Here is a 23,554-nt window from a genome sequence, read left to right as displayed (position 1 = left end):
AGGAATTTTGGAGGTGAAGAGTAGAAAATAAAAAATAAGCCAGACAGGAAAACAGAATGGGGTCAGCTAAATGAAGTATTCGATTCACTTGGCTTCACTATGGGAGAGAGGGTAATGTTAAAATGGAAATCTATGAGTGGCTTCCCACCTCCACCTCAACTGTGGTCAGTTTTTTATGCTTTTTCTCTTACTAGGAGTCAGCTCTAGATCAGGCTACTAAGGGATGGTTCTGTGGCTTTCACCATCCTGTCTCTCTGAGCTGCCTCAGTCTGGACAGGTCTTGAAGACCAGTTGAGTGTCAGAGGGAAGATGTCATGGATCCCTGCCTGTTCCTCAGTGCCTCCTCCCCTATGTTTTTCTGTGAGGGAAAATGAGGGAGTAGGAATATGCCTCATCCCTGATTGTGTAACCCTGGGCAAGTCGTTTCGCCTCTCTGTGGCTTAGCTGCCACCCTATTAAATGGAAATAATACTGGGAAACTGCTCCTGGCCAATGAGCATGCAGTGGCAATAAGAGTACGTCCACGATGAAATCTCCTCCCTCAGAGAGCTGATGCAATCTGTGGACATCAAAGTCATGGCTCGTCTAGCCAGGAGCACCCAGCCAGGCCCAGCCCTGTCTGTCGTGCATGCCCTGGTGAGTGTGAGGAAGGCCACTGACCGTGCTGAAGAGCTCGGCAGCCTGCTCCAGGAGGCCCACCAGGCCACTCTCGGTGAAGTACCGCCCAGAGCACACGCCATCCTCGTCAGGCGACAAGGTGTCATCAGAGACTGCAGACTCCTCAAGCACATTGGAAGAAATATTCTGTAAGAGAACCCAGCATGAGCCCGGGGAACAGGGGACCTGATAAGTAAGGGCCCACAAAACCCAGACTGTAGGATAAAGAAGCCACGCTCTGCGTCCTTCACTGGGCGGCCATCCCAGCGGGTCTGCGATCCATCCACATGAGCTTCTGGTGGCTATTCATTTTGAAAGGTCACAATGAGCAAACTTGTCATCAAACTCCACAATTTTTAACCACGAAGGAATTTCTAGAAAGCACACTTCCCTTACTATAATAACAGTTTAGCTGAAACAACCTCACTGTGAGTGCGATAACCCTAAGGGACATATAAGGAGGGCTGGGGTCTCAAGACCAAGGCCAGAGAGCAGGGAATGGAGTCCTGTTTTGCCAGCCCATGAACCTTTGACTTTCGGGAGTTCTGCCGAAGTGTGCTGCTACTGCTTGTCTTGACTTTGAGATAAATAATCACATTATTACATATCAAATTAATGGACTAGTTTGTCTTCCATCTTTCTTTACAGATTTTTTTTTTTTATTTTGTAGACAGGGTTTCCCTGTGTAGCCCTGGCTGTCCTGGAACTCACTCTGTACATTAGGCTGGCCTCAAACTCATGGAGATCCTTCTGCCTCTGCCTCCTGAGTGCTGGGATTAAAGGCATGTGCCACCACTGCCCTGCCAGAAGCTTTTATGTGGTTTAGGAAAAGCTGCATGCCTCACACACATTTTGCTGTTATGTGTTCTTCCTTTATATAAACCATAGACATTGGAGCCTCTTCCCAGGGAATGCAATGTCTATGGATGGGTTGGCTCAAATGAGAAACCCAGGGCACAAAACTTGAGGAAGCACTCGTGTTCAGGGTCAGGGAATTGCTGATTTGGGACTTGCTGGATTTTGAGAGTGAGTTTCTCTTTACATTTTGTGTTGTATGTGACCCTATTTGTCTCATCCGAGCTCTGATCCTGGCTGTGACTTTACCGTTTCTGATAGGCCAGGAGCCATTCTTGGCTTACAACTATGGAAGAAGTGAGACTGGTGTACAGAAGAAGTGAGAAACCTTCATTGTTCAGGAACTGCAAACAGCGCACAGGTCCCTCCTTCCTCCTGCTGTGCACAGAGCAGGCATAACTCAACAATGATAACACTCTTTCCCCCAGCAGTGGGATGGACTTCAAAACTCTCAGCATACTGCTCCAGTCAGCCACGACCAATTGCTCAGATGCACTGTTTGAAATAAATGCTGACTGTCTTCTGACTTGGCTATCAGAACCAAGGGAATCACCTTTAGGACTCCTTAAAGAGAAGCAGTCGTCATAGCCTATCCCTTCACAGTTACACTGGAATATGGTTTTGCGAACACAGAGTTTTTGGAAGTCCTCTGTGACCAATCTTTCTTCCACATCTGGATTATTATGATGAACTGCTAACAGAGGGACAAGACACTCAGCTGAGAGAATCTAGTCACTTAGGACCCGGGCACTAGTGGAACTGTGCTTGCTTTTTCTGCGTGTAGAGGAAGAGGTATGAGCTAGGCAGCTCAGCAGCTGTCAGTCACGGGGGCCAGTGTTCTGGGCAGACATTCCTGGCTTCAGAGCGAGGGAGGTCCCAGTAACAGCAGCATCTGAGAACACATCCACATCTAAGTTTGTGAGATCAGTATTGCTTGCACTCCAGGGATAGAATTCCAATGATCTCAGTGGCTTGGACCTCGGTGACTTCCAAGTTATTTCCCCTGAACACTCTCTCCACTGGACAAGCCTTTCCCAAAGTCCTGATTTTATTGGAGTACAGCACGATTAAAAACCAGAGCACAGAAAGAACATGTAGGAAGTCAGCAGGAGAGCCAGGCACGGTAGCACAGACCTAGAAGCCCAGCGCTTGTGAGGTAGAGGGATCTCTGTGAATTCAAGGCCAGTGAGAGCCTGTCAAAGAAAGAGGGTGAAGAGGGAGGGAGGGGAGGAGGGAGGGAAGGAGAGGAGAAGGAGAACAAGCAGTCATAGAAAATACCTGTTGCTAACACTGTCTGAACTCCTTTGTTCTTCTGTTACATAAAGTATCCTCATTTTCTCTCTTTTTTTGTTTTGTTGTTTTTTTGAGACAGGGTTTCTTTGTATAACAGCCCTGGCTGTCCTGGAACTTCCTTTATAGAGATCAGCCTGCCTCTGCCTCCTGAGTGCTAGAATTAAAGGCGTGTGCCATCACCACCCAGCCTTCATTTTCTTTTAGAAAAAACATGGGTAATGTTCAGTATGACCTGTGACTCTGGCAGGGATAACCAGACCATCTTACTATCTTGACCATTATTGATTGGTTCAGGGATAAACACATGACCTGGTCAAAAGCAATAAGATGCACTAAGACTTTCTCTGTAACTTTCAGGAAAGAGGGATTTCTCTTTTCTCCTGGTCTTGCATCTTGATCTAGCATCATCACTGTGGAATTCTGCCTCTGAAGAATGATGCCCACACCACAGAAGGTCAGGACAAGAGGTGATGATGACACTTGGGTCACATGAGTTTGGGTCCCTAGATCTAGACTGGCAAGTACTACTGAGGGCTAATACTCCCACACAGGCTGATGAATTCTATTTCACCTAGATTACTGTGGGCTTGTTGCCACTCACTTTCAAGCACTCATTTCCAAACTGACTCCTAGGACTCTTTTGAGAGAGATAAGAATTCTCCCACAGGCATCACATGGCCTGGAGTCTGTTCTGTATCCATGTCCATCGGGCTCTTCACGTTCTGTACATTAAGCTCTCACACTTCACAGTGCCTTCCACTTTCCTCTTCACGTCTCTTTCCCTGACCTCAGTCTGGGCCACACGACACATACTCACAGCATCTTGTGTCCTTTAGACTATTTATCATTAAGTGTTACAGAATAAGGAACATGACAGTTAGTTTTATAATGTCTCTGGCTAGAATATAAAGTCCATGTGGACAGGATAAATGTGCAATGAATATTCCGTAAAAGAAGGAACGGATATCCTGGCCTGGTGACACATGCCTTTAATCCCATAATTCTAGTGGTATGGGGCAGGCAGATTAGCAAACACCAGGCTAGCCAGGGCTACATCATGAGACCTTGTTTCAAATAACAACAACACTATATAAACAACAACAACAACAACAAAACCAAAATGAGCAAACAAAGAAGGAATGTATAAAGATATATGAAAAGTAATCTGTATATTCCCATGTAAGGATAATGTAGACTTCCCCAGGGGTTCTGGAACAACAATTTATCTCTCCTTGGAACAAATCAGAATAAGAAAGTCAACTAAATTCTAAGTAAAATAAGGATAAAATAAAGCTTATTAAACATAAAAGTAAAAACGAAATTCAATTAATTTTAAGCATTAATAGTAGATAAAAAGCAGCAAATGGTAAAAGGCATAAGAAACAGCTTAGTAGGTGAGGTGAGAAAGGGATGACCCTGCTCAACAGGAAGGGACAGGTCACGTGTCTCGCAGGAGCTGGAAGGAAGGCTGTAACATCAAGGTGATGAGTAAGTGGACAAAATGAACTGCTTAAAAGAAGCAGATGCACTTAAAACATTTAAAAAAACTTTCTTATTCACTTTTATGTGTGAGAATTTAACTGGATTTATAATAAACATTTCTGAATTGAGACTAAAATTATCTGTCGAGAATGAAATCCCAGAGTAAATATTCTCCTTCCTGAGGATTGTAAGAAAGGAGGCAGCCATGACCTGAGCTAAAACCCAGCTTGCAGATGAAGAGGCCTCCAGAAACCAGAGGCTCCGGGTTCCACCAGCAACAGTTTCGAGGTCTTGTTCTCTAAGCCTGGGAAAGTTACTTAGGTTTGTCTTTCCTTTCTCCTTTACAAAGCATCACAAAACTGTGTTGCAGAACAATCGCGAAGACAAAGCCTTTCACATAACCAGCCGCAGTGGAAGCTCCAATGAGAACAATACAAATGCTTGTCTGCGACTTCAGTCTGGCTGGAGATGGTCCATGGCTGCAGTCTGGTGTCTGTGCGCTGCAGCGACAGTCATCTCTACAGACTATATCTCGTTAGAAGAAACTTCTCATGACACTCTTTCTACTGGGGACTTTTCTACCCTCCAAGTAGCATATTAAACCACACGCTAACAACAGTCCAAGTGGCCACTGGGCAGCCCCATCTGAGCTTTTCCGTCTGGCCCGTTTTGCCCTTGTTGGCTGTGGGTAACTTTCGGGTTACCCTCAGAAAGCATCCGTTCAGCTGTTTCTTTCCCCTCTCAGGTCAATTCGATTCTTAATTTTGGACAAGAGTGGAATCCCACGGAGTTGGGGAAAAGAATTGAGGGATTTGGGTGTGAGAGAATCGTTACTCCGGAGTTCCCTCCTTGCCAGTATATAAGCCAAACAAAGGTTTCAGTAGGAATTCAAATGGTCTCAAAAAGAATTGCTGTCTTGTTTCTGACATCTGTGAAATGGAAATCGACCTGCTTCACAGGTTTATGGGGATGGCCAAGTGTCTAAAATGTCTGAGAATATCTCCCAAAGCTCTTGTTGCCTCTAAGTATCATTACTGTGATGAATGTGTTCTAGAAGATGGTGAAGCCATTAGAAGAGGCAATTATAACATTTCGACACAGCGGGTTTTCAACCGTGGCAACCCAGACAACGAGGACCAGATACACTGATGGTGGAAGCATCCTTGGTTTCCTCTCTGGTGACTGTGGAAGCACCCCCTGGGGCAGCCCCCGGGGGACCCTCCCCCCAGGTTGGACGCTGACCTAACAAAAGCTGTCCCACCTGAAAGCTGACGCTGCCCACGGGCAGGTAGCTGTGATCCTCCAACATGCTCAGGTACTCGGCCACTAAGGCGGCTGCGTGCACCAGGCACATGGCAGCCTCTGTGAAACACTTCTTCTTGGTGTGCTTCTCTGCCATGTTCTGGAGCCAGGTCAGCCGCAGGTCAGGAGACGCCTGGTAGCTCTTGGCAATTCTGAAGACAGAGGGAGAAAGCTCTGTGGGCAGCCTCTCATTGGCGCCATCCTGCAGGGATGGCACTTTGATTTTTATAAGCTTTATTTCCCCCCTAACACTTTTGTTTACAATTTCAGAAAATAAGAGAAAAGATTAAACATCTCCTCCAACTCTAGGTGACTAGGGCGTGCTGGATGCCAAGATAGAACACTTAGAAGTCTTACGAGGAAAAAAAAACTCTGATAAAATATCCTTTTTCATGGAGCTCAGGCAATTTTCTTCCTTGTCTTTCAAAGTTGTAACAGAGGAGAAAGTACTGTCCTTTGTGAGGGGCAGAGCTATTTACCTTTGTAAGCAATTTCCCCCCAAACCACTGGACTTTACTATACAGTAAAGCATGGCTTCTAAACTGTCTCTGTTTATGAATACAATTGCAACAGAGGCATGTGGGAAACAATTCATACGGCAGCCAATAATTCTTCTCTCTTCCCGGATAGAAGGTAGTCTTTAAAATAAACACTGTGTTTTAAGTTAGGGCCATCTTTCTGGGAATTTATGAATCAACCAACTCTAGTTTCCCATTAGTGTTTATATATTTTTTGATGTTACCCCCAACTGTTTTACCCAGGTTACCTAAGATAATGACATCAGAAAATGCTCTACTGGGGCTTGAAAGATGGCTCAGGGGTCAAGAGCACTGACAGTTCTTCTAGAGGACGTGGGTCTGATTCCCAACACCCACACGGCAGCTCATAACCATCTATAACTCCAGCCCCAGGGGACTTGATGCTCTCTCCGGGCCTCCATGGCCACCAGGCACACACATGGTGCACAGACAAAACATCCATATAGATTTTAAAAAAATTTAATAATAGAAGAAAAAGATGGGACTCCACTGAGACAAATATTCACACTTGCAAACAATGCCCTCCCTCCCTCCCTCCCTCCCTTCTAAAGGTGTGTGCCACCATGCCCGGCAACAATGCCCTTTCTATCTGCTCAGGAGAGTTTACCTGTACATGAGGTCCATGAGCATCTCAGGGTCTTCCTGGAATTCCCTCATTTTCACTGTGTCGTATAAAATGCTGTTCAGATTGCAAAGAAGTTCCTCCACCTAGAAAAAAAAAAAAAATGCAAGCAGTTCATGAAGTGCAGGGTGATCCAGAGAAAGGCTTTGCTCAGAGACAGGCCTGGATCCAGGGTGGACAGAACTCAAGACCCTCTTCGGGGGCACCTGTGCAATCCAAGGCCCGCAGGTGATGTGGCCCCGAGATCCACGAAGCGGCCCCGCCTTACACCATCTCCCTCTCCAACAACTTGAGTTTAAAATTTGAATGAGTTTCAGTCATTCGGAAACTGCAAAGGTACAAACTCTACTCTGGGGTGCCAGAGTGTGAGAACCTGCCAGAGCAGGCTAGGGGCTGGAGTTAAAAGGGAGAGACAGGTTGCGTCTCTCACATGGGCACTGCAACAAGACAGAAGAGTAACTCTCCTCCTGGGTTCCTTACGACTAATGTTTACCAGTTCTTAATTGGGATCTTCCTTGTCTGTTTTATACACAAACCATTATCATTCATGCTCAATTATTTCCTCTCCCTCTCTACCCTAGGAATTTGATTCCTCTCCACCCCCACCTTTCCAGACCACCATTTCTTCACTAATCACCACTCACTATTTATTATTTATTTAACTTTTTGGAGGTGTAGGGCTCAAACCTGGGGCTGTGTGAATGCTAGCGTCTGCTACAGGACTCCACCCAACCCCTGGACCCCCTTTCTTTTGTCTTGTACAGGATTTGTCACCACACAGCTCAGTTGTCACTATTCTTGTGTCGGATCTTATTGTTTGGGATTATGCTTTCTTGGTGTCTTGAAGCTGAAGGACAGTGGTGTGTATATACTGCATTTATCAATCACTGAGAACATGTAAATATAGGAAGGCTATAAATATCTGCAAATCACATGTATACTATATGTAAAATTTTATATGTGAAACCGTAAGTGTGTATGCTTATAACTGGTTCATCTTAAACTCATGCATAATTATGACAAGGGATGTTCATGGGTTTACCTGGTTGGGAAAAGGCGTTGTCTGCATAGCCGTGTCCTCTTCTGAATAGGCCAGAATTGTCCTCAAGGACCTTCTCAGGTGCTCTTCATTGAAGTCTGGTGCTTTGCCTACCAAGGATGCTAGTGCCATGGTTACTTGCATCTTTACCCTTGCAAAGTTCTGCATTGGAAAAGATGACACACACAAGAGCCAGTCAGCAGGTAACGAAGGGGAGGCTCCAGACACCCACAGCTCCCAATGCGCCTTTCATTCCAGTCTTAAGCATTTCCTTTTCTCTCAACAAATTGTGAGCTACGCTTTGCACAAGATTCACATTACTGTTCAAATGGGTTGGATGGATCGAATACTCCCATAAATCTGTCTGGCTCCCTTTAAATTTTCATTGCGTTTGGGCTGCCTCCACTCTGCAAGGCTGAAGATTATTATAAAGTTGGTCACAGGAAATAGGCTTTATTGCCAATAGTCTCTTCTTGGAACTTATAAAGGGGAGGGAACCTTCTAAGGTGGCACTTTCCCCCCCCCCAAGGCAGGGTGTTTCTCTGTGTAGCCCTGGAACTCACTCTGTAGACCAGACTGGCCTTGAACTCACAGAGATCAGCTAAGGCAGCACTTTTGAGATTTTTGGATTTGAAATAAGCAGCTTCTGTTATCCCAGGACTGTGGAAAGCACAGCTACTCCAGGGCCCATGGAGCATGTCCTACAGGTTTTTAAACAGTTATGCTTAATATATCATGAGAACCAGGGCCAGGGGTCTAACTCAGTAGTAGTAAAGTAAGCGATTAGCATTGTGGGCTCCTCTGTTCAATTCCCAGAATTAACACAAATCAGATGAAAATAAGACAAAGCAAAACAAAACCCTAAGGAACCCCCATTTCTTCTATGGGCCCATTTATCTGCTCCTTCCTCAATCTATAAATTCTTGTTTGAGGTTAGAGATCTTCCTTTACAGAGTTTGGTATAAAAGACATTCTTAAAGATGCTTATTAACATAATGGCAAACAAAAGTTCCAAGCATGTGTTCTTACATGTGTACAGACTAAGGCAAAGGTTTGCTATGAAACTCAACCCCCTAAGTGTCTACATTTCACTTAAAATTCAGGTTCAAGTCAGGCATGGTGGCACACGCCTTTAATCTCAGCAACTGGGCAGAGGCAGGCAGATCTCTGTGAGTTCGAGGACAACATGGTCTATATAGTGAGTTCCAGGACAGCCAGGGTTACATAGTGAGACCCTGTTTCAAAAAAATCAGAAAAAAAAAAAAAATTCAGGTCCAGATGACAATAACCATTTACAATTCTCATCCACAAGGTGTCCTGGTGCCACCCTGAACTAGTACTGATTAAGACTTTGGAATAGGACACTTTTCTGAGTCTGTAACCTGCCCCTGTGTTCGTCCCACGTGCAGGAGCTGTGTGACTGCTGGGAAGCATGCACCCTCCAGTCCTGCTGTTGCTCTCAAAAGCTGGTGTCCTGGTGTCTTTCCCACGGGGCAGAAGTAAGAGCTACACCTACACACCTCCCCCGACACGCTTCGCATTCACATTCTCTCCCGACTCTGGGCCACCCAGCCGGTTTGTGCTTACGCCGGTGGCTCCAAAACTGAACCGCATGAGGAGGTAGAGGGTGGCACAGGCTTGGCTCCGGGTGACGTCCATGCTGCTGCTGCAGTGGTGCAGCACTCGCTGACACAGGTCGGCGCACTGCTCCACCTCCTCCTCGAACAGCAAGTCTCCAAACTAGAAGAGACACAGGGGGGCATGAGGCAGCGCCGGGCACGTTCCCAAGCTCTCTGGCTGGCTGTTGCAACATGCAAATGTCTGTTTGGACAAGCAAAGAGCCCGAAGGGTTAATGTAGTGCTCCCTCAACAAAACGGGCTACGTGTGTCAGATGGTGGAGGTAAGCGATGACGTCCACTTAATTGTGAGTCACACAGCTGAGATAAGGCTATGTATGCCATTAACTTCCCTGTTAGCCAGGTTGCATTCGCTGGTGAGGGAGTCGCAGCTTTGAAGGACTTACTTGTGTTTCATGGGTTCCTTGGAAATTATTGGTGACTAAGAAAGAGAAAATTATTATAATAGTGGAGAGTGGAATTCCACTTCATAAATTTACAAGATCCCATATAGAAGGTACCCACTAAGGGTTCCCACAAAGAAGGAAAATAATCTTAATACGCTACTAACCAAAAATAGTTTTCAGGCACCTCCCAGCATTTTATAATGGTCATTTTGTCACATTTATTAATGGGAATCAGGTATAGGATTAATTTCACTACGGAAAGGAGAAACACTAGTGTCTCAACTGATTTTTGCTCTCAAGTCACGGACTTTCAGTGAGCGGTCATTTGACATTTCTGTAGTTAGGCCCACTTTTCAAGGGTGAGGGCCACTGTTTGGCATCCCCACAGCGACTTCCTGATAGTCAGTGGGCCTACTTTCTTAGGAAGAGGTAACACTTTCACTCCATGCCCTCCGTGTAGTTTGATCTACTTGCAGAGGGACGTGAATCCAGACAAGAATCTCACTTTTAATTAAGGGGAAGAAAACAGGTGTCCTGTGTGTACCTTGGCAATGAGTGCCCGGAGAGTTGCGAAGCAGTGAGTCAGGTAGGTGGTGCTCTGATCACAGCTCAGAGAATTCACCAGGACCCGCAGGACGCCTCCCAGCAGGCTGTCTTTACAGTCCAGGGCGGAGCTTGCCTGGGGGCGGAAGAACAGCATCACTGAATCACGGCTGGAGGCTGCGCTGATTATCTTAGAGACCTGGCATCCCTTCTCCTTAGCTGAAAGTGTTCTGTGAGTCACCTCGGATATCATCCATTAACAATCGCAAGAGCGTAAGCCCTCTTTCCCAATGATGCTTTTCAAAATGAATCGACTTGAGGTTTGTGCCCAGTTTGGGATATTAAACGAAGTTCTAAGGTCATTTCCCTCCAGCCGGGGTTATGGAACGTTCCTTCTTTGTAGGCATGACTTTCTACCAGTGTTTCAAAGACAGCTGGGGACTCCCCGTACAGGAGGGCTACTTGTGGCAGCTGTGTCTTCTCAATCGGCAGCCAATATATCGGCTACAGAAGGACTAACAAGGAGGATAATAACAAGCATTTCCTAGAGTGCAACTTTCTTAGGACACTGCCAATCATTCTGAGGCTTGGGATCAGGTACACTGCTCTCAGAAATACCTTGTACAGAGATACCATTGATGTGACGCTAAACGTTTAGGGTACCAAAGTTAGGAAACTTTCAAAAGATACTTGAGTCCTCCTTGGATGCTTGGGGATGGTATTTGCATATATAACCCACAATCCTCTCATGTACTTTAAATCATTCCTCACTCACTTTTGGTACCTAATACAACATGGAAACGCCATGTCAACAGTTGCTATTATGTATTGTTCAGGGAACAAGGATGGGAAACTAGAAAGTATGCATATGGTCAGTATGGATCTGTTTTTATTCCTAATATTTCCCACTGATGGTTGGTTAAGCCTCAGGATGTGGAAGCCCTGCAATGGGAGGCTGACTTGTATTTTCCTAAAGGAGAGATTGCACATTCACAGGCCTGTCCTGCAATCTGAGCATAAAACATGTCATTTGTCACATTAGCAGTTTTCTACCCAGTGCAGTCTGAATGTTAGAGGAGCAATAAAGGCCAACTGAGAGAAAGCTTTTAGTCAAGAGAACATTATGTCTGGCTTGTATGGTAAATTGCTTAACCAAGGGACCAGCCCTAGGGTCGCAGGCTCATCTTAAGCCACGTTAAGGAGATGGGCAGAATAATTAGTCCTTTATCGAGAGAGTATGCTTTCCTCCCCAGAATCCCTGCTCCTAGCACGGTGGCTCCCTGGGTTAAAGCCATGAAGCTTTATCCATCTGTCTCCTTTTCTAAATTATTCAGAAAGTGTAACTTCTCCTTTATCTGTCTACCCCTTTTCTAGTCATACTTCCCCTAACACTGAGTTTTCCCCACATTCTGGACGCCCTTCCCTGCCACGTGACTGCTTGTGTGTGTCTGGCCTCTCTCTGTGCCAGCTTAAACGGCAGAGCTGTCTTTCCTTTTCTCCTCCACGCTCCTCCTCCCAACGGCCGCTAAGATTTACAACTTCTCAGCCTGGGGGATTTTTCTTAAAAACACTAATAAAATCGACCTTCACTTTCTCCTTTAGTCCATTCTAAACTTCTTTATTAAGGAGACTAAGAACCCCAAGAGGGGACCCCAATCCCTCTCCGTCATCAACAACTCCTACCCTAGCCAATTGGAACTGACCTACCAGGAGAAGCCTAGTTAGCATCCTTGTTGCTGTGCTCAGCTAAGAGCCCACTGTCTACATTATAAGTCGAGCATGCGTACTTGGGCCAGTTTAACCTTGAGGGTCAGCTCCTCAAACAGCCAACTCTTTCCAAGGGAGTAGCGAGTCAGAGAAGCCAGAGGATGCCTGGCATCTCTGGAATCTGCAAGGTAGGCACTGCTGTAAATTCCAAACATCCCCACTTTAGTTTTAAAAAGGCGTTCTGAAGTCATGTTCATGTCTTTCTCAATTTTGAAGGAAGATTTCCCTATTCAGTTCTAAGAACTGCACCCACGAGCCGGCCAGATGGGGTGTGTATTGCCCTCACCTGGATGATGTTTTCCTGCATATCCAGTATGATTAAATTTGCTTCTGTAGCCAGATTGCCACTGATCAAGGCTTCTTGATCTAACTCTGCCTTTGTTCTAAGAAACAAAAGGAGGTCAAATTAAAGCACAATCTGGCTTGGCCAGGTTCCAGCGATGACAACCAATGCACCATGTCACAAAGGATTCTTTAGAACAGTCAACCATGATTAACATAAAGCAGCTGGCCTTGACGCAAGTGTTTCCTGGGGTTCGCGTCTGGTTGGGAAGATGGTCCAGTGAAGTCTCCAGCTCATCCGTATCTTCACTGTTATTAATAATGATGGCAATTATGAAAATAACAAAATGGGCAGAGAAGTAATTATTGGTTGCTACTAACAATTAGGTGAGCCTATCAGATAGTTGCTTGAAGCCTCAGGGCCTCATCTGCTGGTCACGCATGAGCACTATCTGAATGGGGTGGGGGTGGGGCTGCAACATGCTGGAGAGACGGGATGCGACTTGAACTTGGTGAACACTGGGAAACAGTGAGTCTACCTGAGAAGGCAAGAAGGTTGCCTAGTCGAGTGGGGGGCTGGCTGGCCTTCTCCAGTGGGAAGCAAGGCTCACATCCCGTGGGGCGGGGCATCAAACATTCTGCTGGTGGTTACTGGACTAGAAAGTACCAGGTAGGAAATGGGAAATCACCGGGCACTGTTTCTTTTTCAGGTTTAATTTTAAGGAGCAGGTACATTCTATGTACTAGTCCATCTATCCACACAAAACAAGTGAAGCTGGGAAGGCAGAAAGTGGTCTCAGCTTTGCTTTCAACCGTTCAGTTACCCATAGTTAACAAGAGTCAAGAACAGATTCCAGAGATAAACAAGTCATTGGCTCTGAGTTGCGTGCAGTCCTGAGTGGCACGCTGTCATATTCCATCCCGTCAGGCGATCACTGTTTGGTCCAGCGTATCCAGGCTGCGTATGCTACTGACATGTTATTTACTCAGTTGCTGTCTTAGTTACCAGATTGACTGACACAGTCTCACAGTGATGTAGAGAAGGATTTGGTACTACTCACAGCTTTGGGTACCCACTGGAGTGTATTGCCTGAAGATAAAAGGGTACTACTCTACTTTGTTTTACCATCTAAATTTAGGTTTAAGGAAAGAGAGGTAGGAAAAACTGACTTTCCCAGTAGTCGTCCCCAGTGACTAAGATGGTACCACTGATGCAGGGGCATTATGCTATCAGTTCAAATGTCCTAGAGCAGGATTACCGCAGAATTGTTCTTCTTTTTCCAATAACAGTTGCTTTTACAACAGTGAGAGCTCAGAAAGATATTTTAACTAATATCATACTTAGGACAGATTCTTCCATTCTAATTGTTTGTTTGACAACCCTTTTCCTCCTCCAAATGATAGTATATGTATAATATAAGTGAAATATACAAGCTTTTTTTGGGATTAATTTACTCGTACATTTAAATTGACAGCACCAGGGCCAGGCATGGTGGTGCATGCCTTTTATTCCAGCACTCAGGAGGCAGGGGCTGGTGGATCTTTATGAGTTTGAAACCAGCCTGGGCTACATAGTTCTTATGAATTCTGGAGCCAGCTAAGACTACCTACTGAAACTCTGTCTCAAAACAGCAATAGCAACCCTCTGACCAAAAAACAAAACAAAACAAACAAACAAAAACAAAAACAAAAAATCTACACTTTGACTAACACTGTCCAGTAGAATGTACGAGGGGCCAGATGTATGATTTTAGATTTTGTGTTAGCCACACGAAAAAAGAGAAAATGAATTGATGGCATTATCTTTTCTTTTCTTTTTCTTAAAAAGGTCTCACTGTGACTGGCCTGGAATTCCAGGTTCACCATGTAGACCAGGCTGGCCTCAAACTCATAGAGATCTACCTGCTTCTACCTTCCTGGGTACTGGAATTATAGACATGTGCCAGCACACCCAGCCGATGTTAATTTTTTACCATATTTTATTTAACCCAGTACATCAAAAGTACTGTTAGTAAGTAACAAATAAAAAATCATTGTTGAAATGTTCAATCTTGTGTGTATTTTCGTGTGTTCTACATCTCAGTGTGAAATGGTCACACTTCAAGCTTCATAGCTACATGTGGTTAGAGGCTCCTGTATAGATAGTACAGACAATCCTACCTGCTTTTACAATTGTGGTAAAATGCACATAGCATAAAACTTACCACCTTAGTCATTTTTAATTGTATGGTTCAGTAGCAGTAAGTAATTTATATTACCATGATATATTGTCACTACTCCTGGGAGATCTATTAGTGTGGCTTAGACTTGTCTGCACAGTCCAATCACCTGTAAAGTGTGACCAACCTAGAAATGGCAGAGGGTAACTTGGGGCACTCTGATGCTAGTGTGGTGGCGCACGCCTTTAATTCCAGCACTCAGGAGGCAGAGGCAGGCAGACCCTGTGAGTTCAAACGCAGCCTTGTCTACATAGAGAGTTCAGGGCAGTGTAAAGCTCTATCCAAGGAGCAGGCGGCACTCTGGAAATTCCTGAGGGTGATCTGAATGTGCAGCCCAGGTTAAACACTAACCTCTAAAGGAAAGAGCCAAACTGATTAAAATAAAGCTAACAGAAAATGACAGTGGCTGTCGTCTAAAAATCATAACGTTCCAAACAGCTCTCATGGAGCGTTTATAATTGCCACCCAACTGCTGCGGAAAGACTGCAGGGTCATCAGTCACTGGTAACCAGCAGCCCACCAGGAGCTGGGAGCTGAGAAGGAACCTGCAGGGAACTGGCGGGACCTGTGTGGTCAGTCAAGATTGCCGATGTCAGCAAGTGGGAAAGGCTCCCTACAGCAATTCACGCAGCCCAGCCAAAACACGCCCGCTGAGCTGCACTGCTGCTAGAGTTTTGTGGAGCAGATGACCTAACTCTCTAAGCAGTGCTGTGCCATCTACACCCACCTGTTGTGGGTGTACACCGTCACCTCACACACTAAATGAAAGTGATAGGCAAAGAGAGATAGAGGAGTAGAGAGAGCAAGGCCAAGTGCTCAGCCGTGTAACTTCAAATCCGTTATTTCCTCCCTGAAAATGGGTGCAAAAAGGTACTGACGCTTAGAACCAAAGATCTTAAACACCCAGCTAGGGAAATCAGAGCGAGCCCAAGTGCTCTGAGCAAGCGGGCATTATTAATAAGACCAACAACTGGGGTCCTATGCAACGGCAGAGTAAACAATGCATGTCTCTGTGCATCTTCAGACCTGGCAGCTTGTGGTCGCCTCCTTCCAAGCCCCAGAAGAGCATATTCTTGTTCACTGGCAAAGCTATCACCATTTAATGGGTATCACATACTGACTTGCACAAGTACCATCCTTCACTGTTAAGAAGCTATGGGATACCAGATTATTCGGCATGCTTTTCAAAACTATTATTAAAATGTTTCTAGGAAAAATGTTTTAGAGTAAGTAGGAAAAATGTGATGTTTTAGATAAGTGTGTCTCCCACAGTTCCATAAATTGACTAGGATGTGTTATGGTAATGGTAAAGTTATTAACATTCATTTATAAAACGACACCCAAGTCTTCTCATCCCTCCCTTTGATGAACACTTCACACTCCATGAAGCTGTATTATCTATGCTTTGTCATATATGTGGGGTCCTCAACCATTCAGGGTTCTGCTCAGTGAATCTGCCCTAAAGCCACCTATGGCTAAGAGGCAGAGAAGACATTGTTATCTATGCACACACATTTAGCTTTTGCTCTCATATGTCTAAACTGTTATATACAGTCCTCTCTTTCTCTCCTCTTTGGTATATAATTCATAAATATACATGCGCTGGCTGGTTTCTGTCAACTGGACACAAACCTAGACATGCCTGGAAAGAGGGACTCTCAATTGAGGAACTGCCTCTATCATACTGGGCGACAGGCAAGTCCATAGAGGCATTTTCTTTATTAAGGATTGATGTAGGAGGGCCAGCTCACTGCAGGGTTTGCCACACCTGGGCAGGTGGTCCAGAGTTCTATAGGAAAGCAGGCTAGCAGGTCATGGAGAGCAAGTCAGTAAGTTAGTATTTCTCCATGGCCTTTGCTCCAGTCTCTGTCTCCAGGTTTCTACCCTGACCTCCTTCTGTGATGAACTGTAAATCATAGGATGAAATAAACTGTCTCCCTCAAGCTGCTTTTGGCCATAGTGTTTTAGCAGAGTGACTGAAAGCAAACTAAGACACAGACAGACAGACAGACAGACACACACACACACACACACACACACACACACACGGCATATGTTGGCATCCAAGCAGGGTTGTTTTTCATTTTTTTTGTAATTTTTTTCTGATTATACTAGATATGAAAATGCAAATCCAATGTAGAAAACATAACAAATTGTGAAAAAGAAAATACAAATCACTTATATTTTTAAAATTCCCAAATCACTTATTATTGTTTTGGTAAATTTCTTTGAGAGCTTTTTTGTTTTTGTTTTTTTTTCCTTCAAGACAGGTTTTGTCTGTGTAGCCCTGGCTGTGGTGGACTTACTCTGTAGCCCAGGCTGGCCTCAAACACACAGAGATCCACCTACCTCTGTCTCCCAAGTGCTGGGATTAAAGGCGTGTGCCACCACCACCCTATTCCATGGCCTTTTACAAACACAGCTCCTGTATGTAATTAGAGATTAGAGAGTAAACTCTAAAACCAAGCATCTGTCCTGGTTACTTAATGATTCCACAACATGTTAGCAGCCTGGGACTTTGTTCTATGTTTCCATATTCTTAAACGTCATAGCAGTTCTGACTTTTAAAATTTATTTTTATTTTATGTGCATTGATGTTTTACCTGCATGTATGTCTGTGTGAGGGTGTCAGATCTTGGCGTTATAGACTGTTGCGAACTAACATGTAGGTGCTGAGAATCAAACCAGGTCCTCTGGAAGAGCAGTCAATGCTCCCAAACACTGAGCCATCTCTCCAGCTCAAGCAGTTCTGATTTTTTTTGAACAATTAAAAATAAGGCTACTATAAATACCCCTGACTATCCATCTTTGCACCCATTTTCACTATGGAAATACAGATGTGGAGTTGCACTTTTCTCTGTTTCTCTGCTCTTCACCGGCTGCTTTCATCAGCTATCCAAGGGTGCAGAAACTGGGTTTTTTTAAACAATGAATACATTTTTTAAGAGCCAAGGTCACAGCTTCTGACACCTTTGGGCACCCTGGGTAGCTGGAGCTGTATTTACACAGACAGTATGTTTCCTTTTCTTACCCCTGGAAGGATACAATTGTCCCAGAAACACAAGGAGCCTGGGAAAAAGAGTTTAAGACTTTCAATGAAAGTAGCCCGGAGCAGCCGAGCGAGCGAGCGACTCACTTATCCAGCTTCTCGTTAGCTTGCCGCCACTGGGTCTGCTCTTTCCTCCACCTCAGATTTTCACTCAGGCCTGGAAATCGGTCATTCCCTAGGAGTTAAGAAACACACGACAGGAATTTGATTAGCGTGAAACCTTCTCAGATAACCCCAAGTCCAGGGCCCAGCTTAACCGAGAAGCCTCAGCACATTCTTCTGTTAATCAGTCTCTGCTGCCAGAGGAGACAAAGCCGCCATGCTGTCTCTGTGGTGACCTGCCTGTGGACAGGAGGCAGCTCTGGAAGATGTCTTGCCTTTCACATTTCCCCTGAGCAGGGGCTCCCCTGAGCAACACCCCCCCCCACACACACACTGACTTGCTGGAAAGAAGAGTAGGGTATCCAGAGAAGGTGCTGAGTGCTCTCCAAAGTCCGTGCCCTCCTGGGAGCACATGACATTTGATTGTCTTAAGGTGATGAGCTCAGGTGTTTGGGTCATGGGGTCCCTAGGATGGTGGTATGCTGCCACTGTTTTGGGGAGACTGCTCCATTCCAGTTGTATACTCAATGACTCAGGGATATGACTGTGGGTCCCAGAACCCTCCAGTTGGTTGGTCAGTCTGCTCCAGGGGCCTAAGCACAAGGGAGACAATGCTTCCCTCCTCTGTCAATCACTTTCCTGGATGTGGCCTTTACTTGCTCTTAAACCTTAATTAAAACATGGCAGCTGGGGACTCTCAGGGTGATTCTTACCCTCAGAGGCAGAGAACAAGCATTCTACAAGCCACGCACAGGATCCAGAACCTGCTGTCTCAGGGAGTGACATCCAAGGACCTTCCTCCCCACAAAGAGTGAAGAGCTGTCCGGCAGGTGGGGAGGCCTACCCACACACCTGGAGTGCGACGGCGCATCATCTCCCCGCGGGCTCCTTCCCCGCGGAGCAGGGCCTCTTCCAGCTTGGCCTTGACATCCCTTGACTTCTGCAGGACCTGGTTACTGACTTTGTCAGAACTCTGCTTCCCCTGGAAGGACAGAGGTAGGAACATTCAGTTTAGCAGTGTCTCTATTGGTGGAGAGATTTGTCAAAAGAGAACACTTCGGGGCCATGGTGGGGAGTTTTGACATGTACTACACAGACGCTTTTCTGGAGGCTCCTATGGACGAAACTTTATTAGTGGGAATGGGCCCACTGCAATAGGCAGGCACTCTCTCCACGCGGAATGGTCCCATCTGCAAATGCGACCAAGCTATGGGGTGGAATATAGACGTATGAAGAGCGAATGATGCGGCCATTGCTCAAAGGGAAGAGGAACAAGATGGGATTGAAATAGAAAACGAAGACATCCCACACTTACCTTGTACTCAAAACAGGAGACACAGATGAACAGCAGGTCTAAAATCCTGTTGAGCTGCATGGAAGGCAGGTCAGCAATCCACCTCCGGATGAGGCCCTGGTCAGCGTTTTTCATGATCCACAGGAAGCAAATCATGAGGTGGCGGGTGGTGTCTGCATTCAGCATGTTGTATTGCTTATAGGGCTGGAAGGAGGCAGATGGTGGGGGAGGGTGGGGAGGAGGCCAAAGCAACAGAAAAAAAACAAACCCAAACCGTAAGAGATGGGAACCTCTCAGAACACTGTACCCACTTCCTCGCTGACTGGCCATCTGCTTTCAGTAGCCCCGTCCTCCCAAGGCAAAGGAAGAAAGGTGCAGAGTGCTTGGTTCTCAGTAAAGACCCACCTTGGGCACAATTTGGGTTAGGCTAAGAACCACCGAACTGAGCACTGTCTGGTGGTCTGCCCTAGACCCTGACCATGTCCTCCAATATCAGCGATGCATGGAGCATTCCTGTTGCTAAGATCTCCAAGAACTTCTTCAAGATGGCCAGTGGAGGGTTGGACTTACGGAGGAGAACTAGCTTAACCAGACACAATGAATAGTCCAACATTTCTGCTTCACATCAAGATAATGAACTGCTCAGCACGTGGATCAAATCCGCATGTTTGTGAAGCCATCTGCAATGGGTCCTACACCAAAATTCACCCGAGGGTGGGTGGGTCCTCAGGCTGTAATTCCCTAGGAGCATGTTCACTGGAGAGTGCTGCTAAGCACGCTTGCTATAACTCACAACACCAAGACAGACAAGAGTGTGCAGCTGCACCCTTGCTGCATGTGGTGTGGATAACAGTCAGTGGAGGGCGGCAGTGACATCACAGTGAGGAGTGAGTAGGGTGAGGGAAATGCTAGCCTTGGATGGCAATGACGGATGACGAACGTCCTTTCACTTAAGGTATTCTGAGGATGTTGACAAGAAACGAGAGTCTTCAGCTAGAACGTCACAGGCAGTATGTTCCAACAGGTGAACTTCCAGTTACAATACTCCTCACAGGCAGTTCATGTAAAAGGCACATACTGCCCTGAGCAGGGAACTTTGGCAAGGAGGATTACTCCAATGTAGAGTGTGGTCAGAAGGTACACTGCTGAACTGTAAGATTTGTGATGCCAAGTCTCATGTGTCCTGTCTCCCTGACTCCCCAACCCTCCTGGGCAAGGGTGAAAGGGGCTGAGGCTCTAAGTGCTGGGAGGAAGGGAAAAAAAGAGTCATCTAATAAAGAATAGTTTTGTCAAGACCCTGCCTCGCTCAGAAGAAAACCAAGCAAGTTTCCTGCGGATTCTGATCTTACGTTGAAATGTAAAATGATATTGACTGCCTTGCTCTCTCAAACCCTAGGTTGCCCTAGGCGCGCACATCCCTAGGATCATAAAATACAGCACACCAAGTCAAATAAGAACAGAAGCAGTAACAACACTGAGCTAGAAGGTGATGTGCTGTCTCAACAAGAGACGGAGCACATCAACAGAGGAGTCCCAGCTCGGGTGCAGCGTCCCACAAAGAGCCCTTCTGTCAAAGGACAAGCCAAACAAATCTCCTTGGGCTCTCTGGGGACCTAGGAAAGCTGTGGCAGCTCTGGTCCCTTCAGTCATTTATTTGAGGCAAACATTAAGACTAATGACACACAGAGTAAGCCCAGCCTAAATTCAATGGAAGGACGCTTTGGGTTGATCTTCTCTGCAATGATTTCAGAATCCCCCAAGTTCCCCTCTCCGATAGTTCTCTGCACTTGGCACACTGGGACTGGCTAAATGTGACGTGTGTATCTCTTGCTCTTACCATGGCTGTCTGAGCAGAGTGCTCGCTGTTGTCAGCCTCTTGGATTCCTGTAGCACAGTGGGGAGGCAGAGACCATCTCTGCTCTAAGCTGGGTTCCCCCAGAGGTCAGGAGGAGGACACACCAACAAAAAATGGGTACCAACATACCAAGGAAGACAGCATTGATCCGCTCATCTTCAAATTTAGATGATTCCCTGCTATGGCCAGGGCCACATTCTGGTTGATTCCATTGGCCACATCTTGTTCCTCATATGAGCCGCTGGCGCGGCTCTTCCCACCTCGAGCATCTGCAACTGCAATTAAGCATCACTAGGGGTGATGTCAAACTGACGACCACAGTTCCCTGTCTTCAACCCAACAGGTGACAGAAGCATCTTAGTTACTAAAGTCAGCAAGTAACTCAAAACCTGGCGTTCACCATTATGTACTCAGAGAAAAAGCAGACAGGCTTAAAACAAATGAACTGCTGAGCACAAGCTTAGGCTACAAACTAATTTTTCAGATGTTAAAAATAAAAGCTTTCGGGGCTGGAGAGATGGCTCAGCGGTTAAGAGCACTGACTGCTCTTCTAGAGGTCCTGAGTTCAATTCCCAGCAACCATCTATAATGGGATCTGATGCCCTCTTCTGGCATGCAGGGACACACACAGGCAGAACATTGCATATATAATAAATAAATCTTAAAAAAATAAAAGCTTTCAAAGTTTTGTAATACTTCTGTGTGTTCTGTTCTGTATTTAAAATAATACTGTTGATTTTAAATAATGATCCAATAAAATGGAACCTGTAACTTCAGAATAAGTACCTTGTAGAATAATAATGCTATTATAATAAATCATGCACTGAGATTGTTTCAAAAGTCAAAGCAAATGCTAATTTATTACATATTATTATAGTATACATTATATTATTATAATGCCACACAGCAGACATATCTACATTTACAGAAAAGCCACACTTGTCAAAGGTCACTTACTGAACAGATGAGACTTAAGTCTGAATTTAGACTTTAATTTTATTTTATTTTTCTCAGACAGGGTTTCTCTGTGTAGTTTTGGTGCCTGTCCTGGGTCTCGCTCTGTAGATCAGGCTGGCCTTGAACTCACAGAGATCTACCTGGCTCTGCCTCCTGAGTGCTGGGATTAAAGTCGTACACCACTGCTGCCTGGCCTTATTTTATTTTTGTAATTTTGTTACATATATGTATGTCTGTGTATCACTTTCATGACTAATGACCTCAGAGGCTACAACAGGGCATCAGATGCCCTAGAACTGGAGTCACAGACAGTTGTAGGCTACCATGTGGGTGCTGGGAATTGACCCTGGGTCCTTTAGAAGAGCAGCCAGTTCTCTTAAACACTGACTCAGGTTTCCATCCCATGAGATGTAGCTTTAAAAAAGTTTGTTTTTATTTTATGTGTATATGTTAGTGCCTGCATGTATGTATGTGTACTTCACAGGTTTGGGGAGGTCAGAAGAAGGGCATCAGATCCTCTGGAACTGGAGTTACAGGCAGTTGTGAGGCGCTGGGAACCCAAGCCAGATCCTCTGCAAGAGCAGCAAGTGCTCTTAACTGCTGAGTTTTCTCCCTGGCGATTTGCACGAGGGATTTTTTCTTTTAATAAAGAAGAGAAATAACTACTTCCATAGGAATGCTTACCTTTCACTTTACAATTTGCACTAATTAAAAGTTCTAGGTGACTGTTCTCATCTTGTGTATTTGTGTGTACGTGAATGCGAGAATGTGTGTGCGTGCCCATGTGCAGCTATGCGAGTTCATTTAGAGGCAAGATGACCTTGTTTTGTTCCTCAGGCACTGCCCACTTTTTTTTTTCTTCCTGGTTGGCTGACTAAAGAGCTCTAGGGATCTTCCTGTCTCACCTTCCCAGGGATGGGATTACAAGTGTATACCACCATGTCAGAAATGTTTCTGTGAGTTCTGGGAATCAAACACAGATCCTTGTGTTTGGGATGGCAAACTCTTTACTGACTAAGGTATTTGCGCAACCCCAGTCTCCTTATTTTATAAACTAATTGTTATTGTAATGATTTTACAAATGACTTGGTCAGAGGTGCCACTGCACTTGGAGGAAGTGGGAAACTCAGATGGTTCTCTAAGATCAATGGTGGTGCCTTGTAAGGACTGCTGGGCTCAGGCAGGCATTCTCTGGACTCTAAATCATTCATCAGCAAAAACCCAGCATGGGAACCTCTACAAACCCACAGAGCAAGGGCTACCCTGAAATGATCAGAATAGTGCACTTCCACCTACATTCTCTAGCCCACACCGTAGCAGGAACATAAACCCAGGAAGTAGAAAAAATAAAAAAATTATATTATGCTTTCTTCTTGTAGTTTTAAGCAAGAGATACTGTCCTCAGCATTGACCTCTTGTTGCCAAAAGCAAACTTTTTTTTTTTTTTTTTTTTTTTGCTGTAGCATAATTTCCTGAAAATTATGAAAAATACTGAAAGACACCATGATTTGTGTGTCAGTGGGTTGGCATAGAACAAAAAGTTGTTTGGTTTCAATACTCCTTTGTAAGCACCATGAAAGAAAATGGGCATGTTTATTTGGAGGCAACAGAGCAGCAATCGCAAGAGAGTGGCGAGTTCTGTTCTATTTCATCCTTTTGCCGCACAGATGATG

General features: G+C 45.3%; 1 protein-coding gene and 1 non-coding gene across 4 annotated transcripts in view; one reads left to right on the top strand and one right to left on the bottom strand.

Moving 5' to 3' along the window:
- The window catches only part of Dock8 (dedicator of cytokinesis 8), a 201,826-nt gene that overhangs the window by 19,128 nt on the left and 159,144 nt on the right, over positions 1-23,554 (bottom strand). For all 3 annotated transcript variants that reach the window (XM_028894144.2, XM_037205379.1, XM_037205382.1), the window contains 11 exons: positions 21,054-21,199; positions 19,091-19,273; positions 18,628-18,757; positions 17,761-17,848; positions 12,410-12,506; positions 10,358-10,492; positions 9,377-9,529; positions 7,793-7,951; positions 6,736-6,836; positions 5,549-5,741; positions 661-804 (listed from right to left, as the gene is read on the bottom strand). In XM_028894144.2, coding sequence (XP_028749977.1) covers positions 661-804; positions 5,549-5,741; positions 6,736-6,836; positions 7,793-7,951; positions 9,377-9,529; positions 10,358-10,492; positions 12,410-12,506; positions 17,761-17,848; positions 18,628-18,757; positions 19,091-19,273; positions 21,054-21,199 — 1,529 coding nt within the window. The remainder of the gene's footprint in view (positions 1-660; positions 805-5,548; positions 5,742-6,735; positions 6,837-7,792; positions 7,952-9,376; positions 9,530-10,357; positions 10,493-12,409; positions 12,507-17,760; positions 17,849-18,627; positions 18,758-19,090; positions 19,274-21,053; positions 21,200-23,554) is intronic.
- Positions 15,633-15,762, top strand: LOC114711018. The gene has a single exon (XR_003737114.1). It is a non-coding gene; the product is annotated as a small nucleolar RNA SNORA24 (small nucleolar RNA).

The sequence above is a fragment of the Peromyscus leucopus genome, chromosome 1 (assembly GCF_004664715.2).
Source record: "Peromyscus leucopus breed LL Stock chromosome 1, UCI_PerLeu_2.1, whole genome shotgun sequence".
In the NCBI taxonomy this organism is placed as follows: Eukaryota; Metazoa; Chordata; class Mammalia; order Rodentia; family Cricetidae; genus Peromyscus; species Peromyscus leucopus.
Note: the sequence above shows the minus strand (reverse complement) of the source record. Positions and strands in the feature narration are given on the sequence as shown.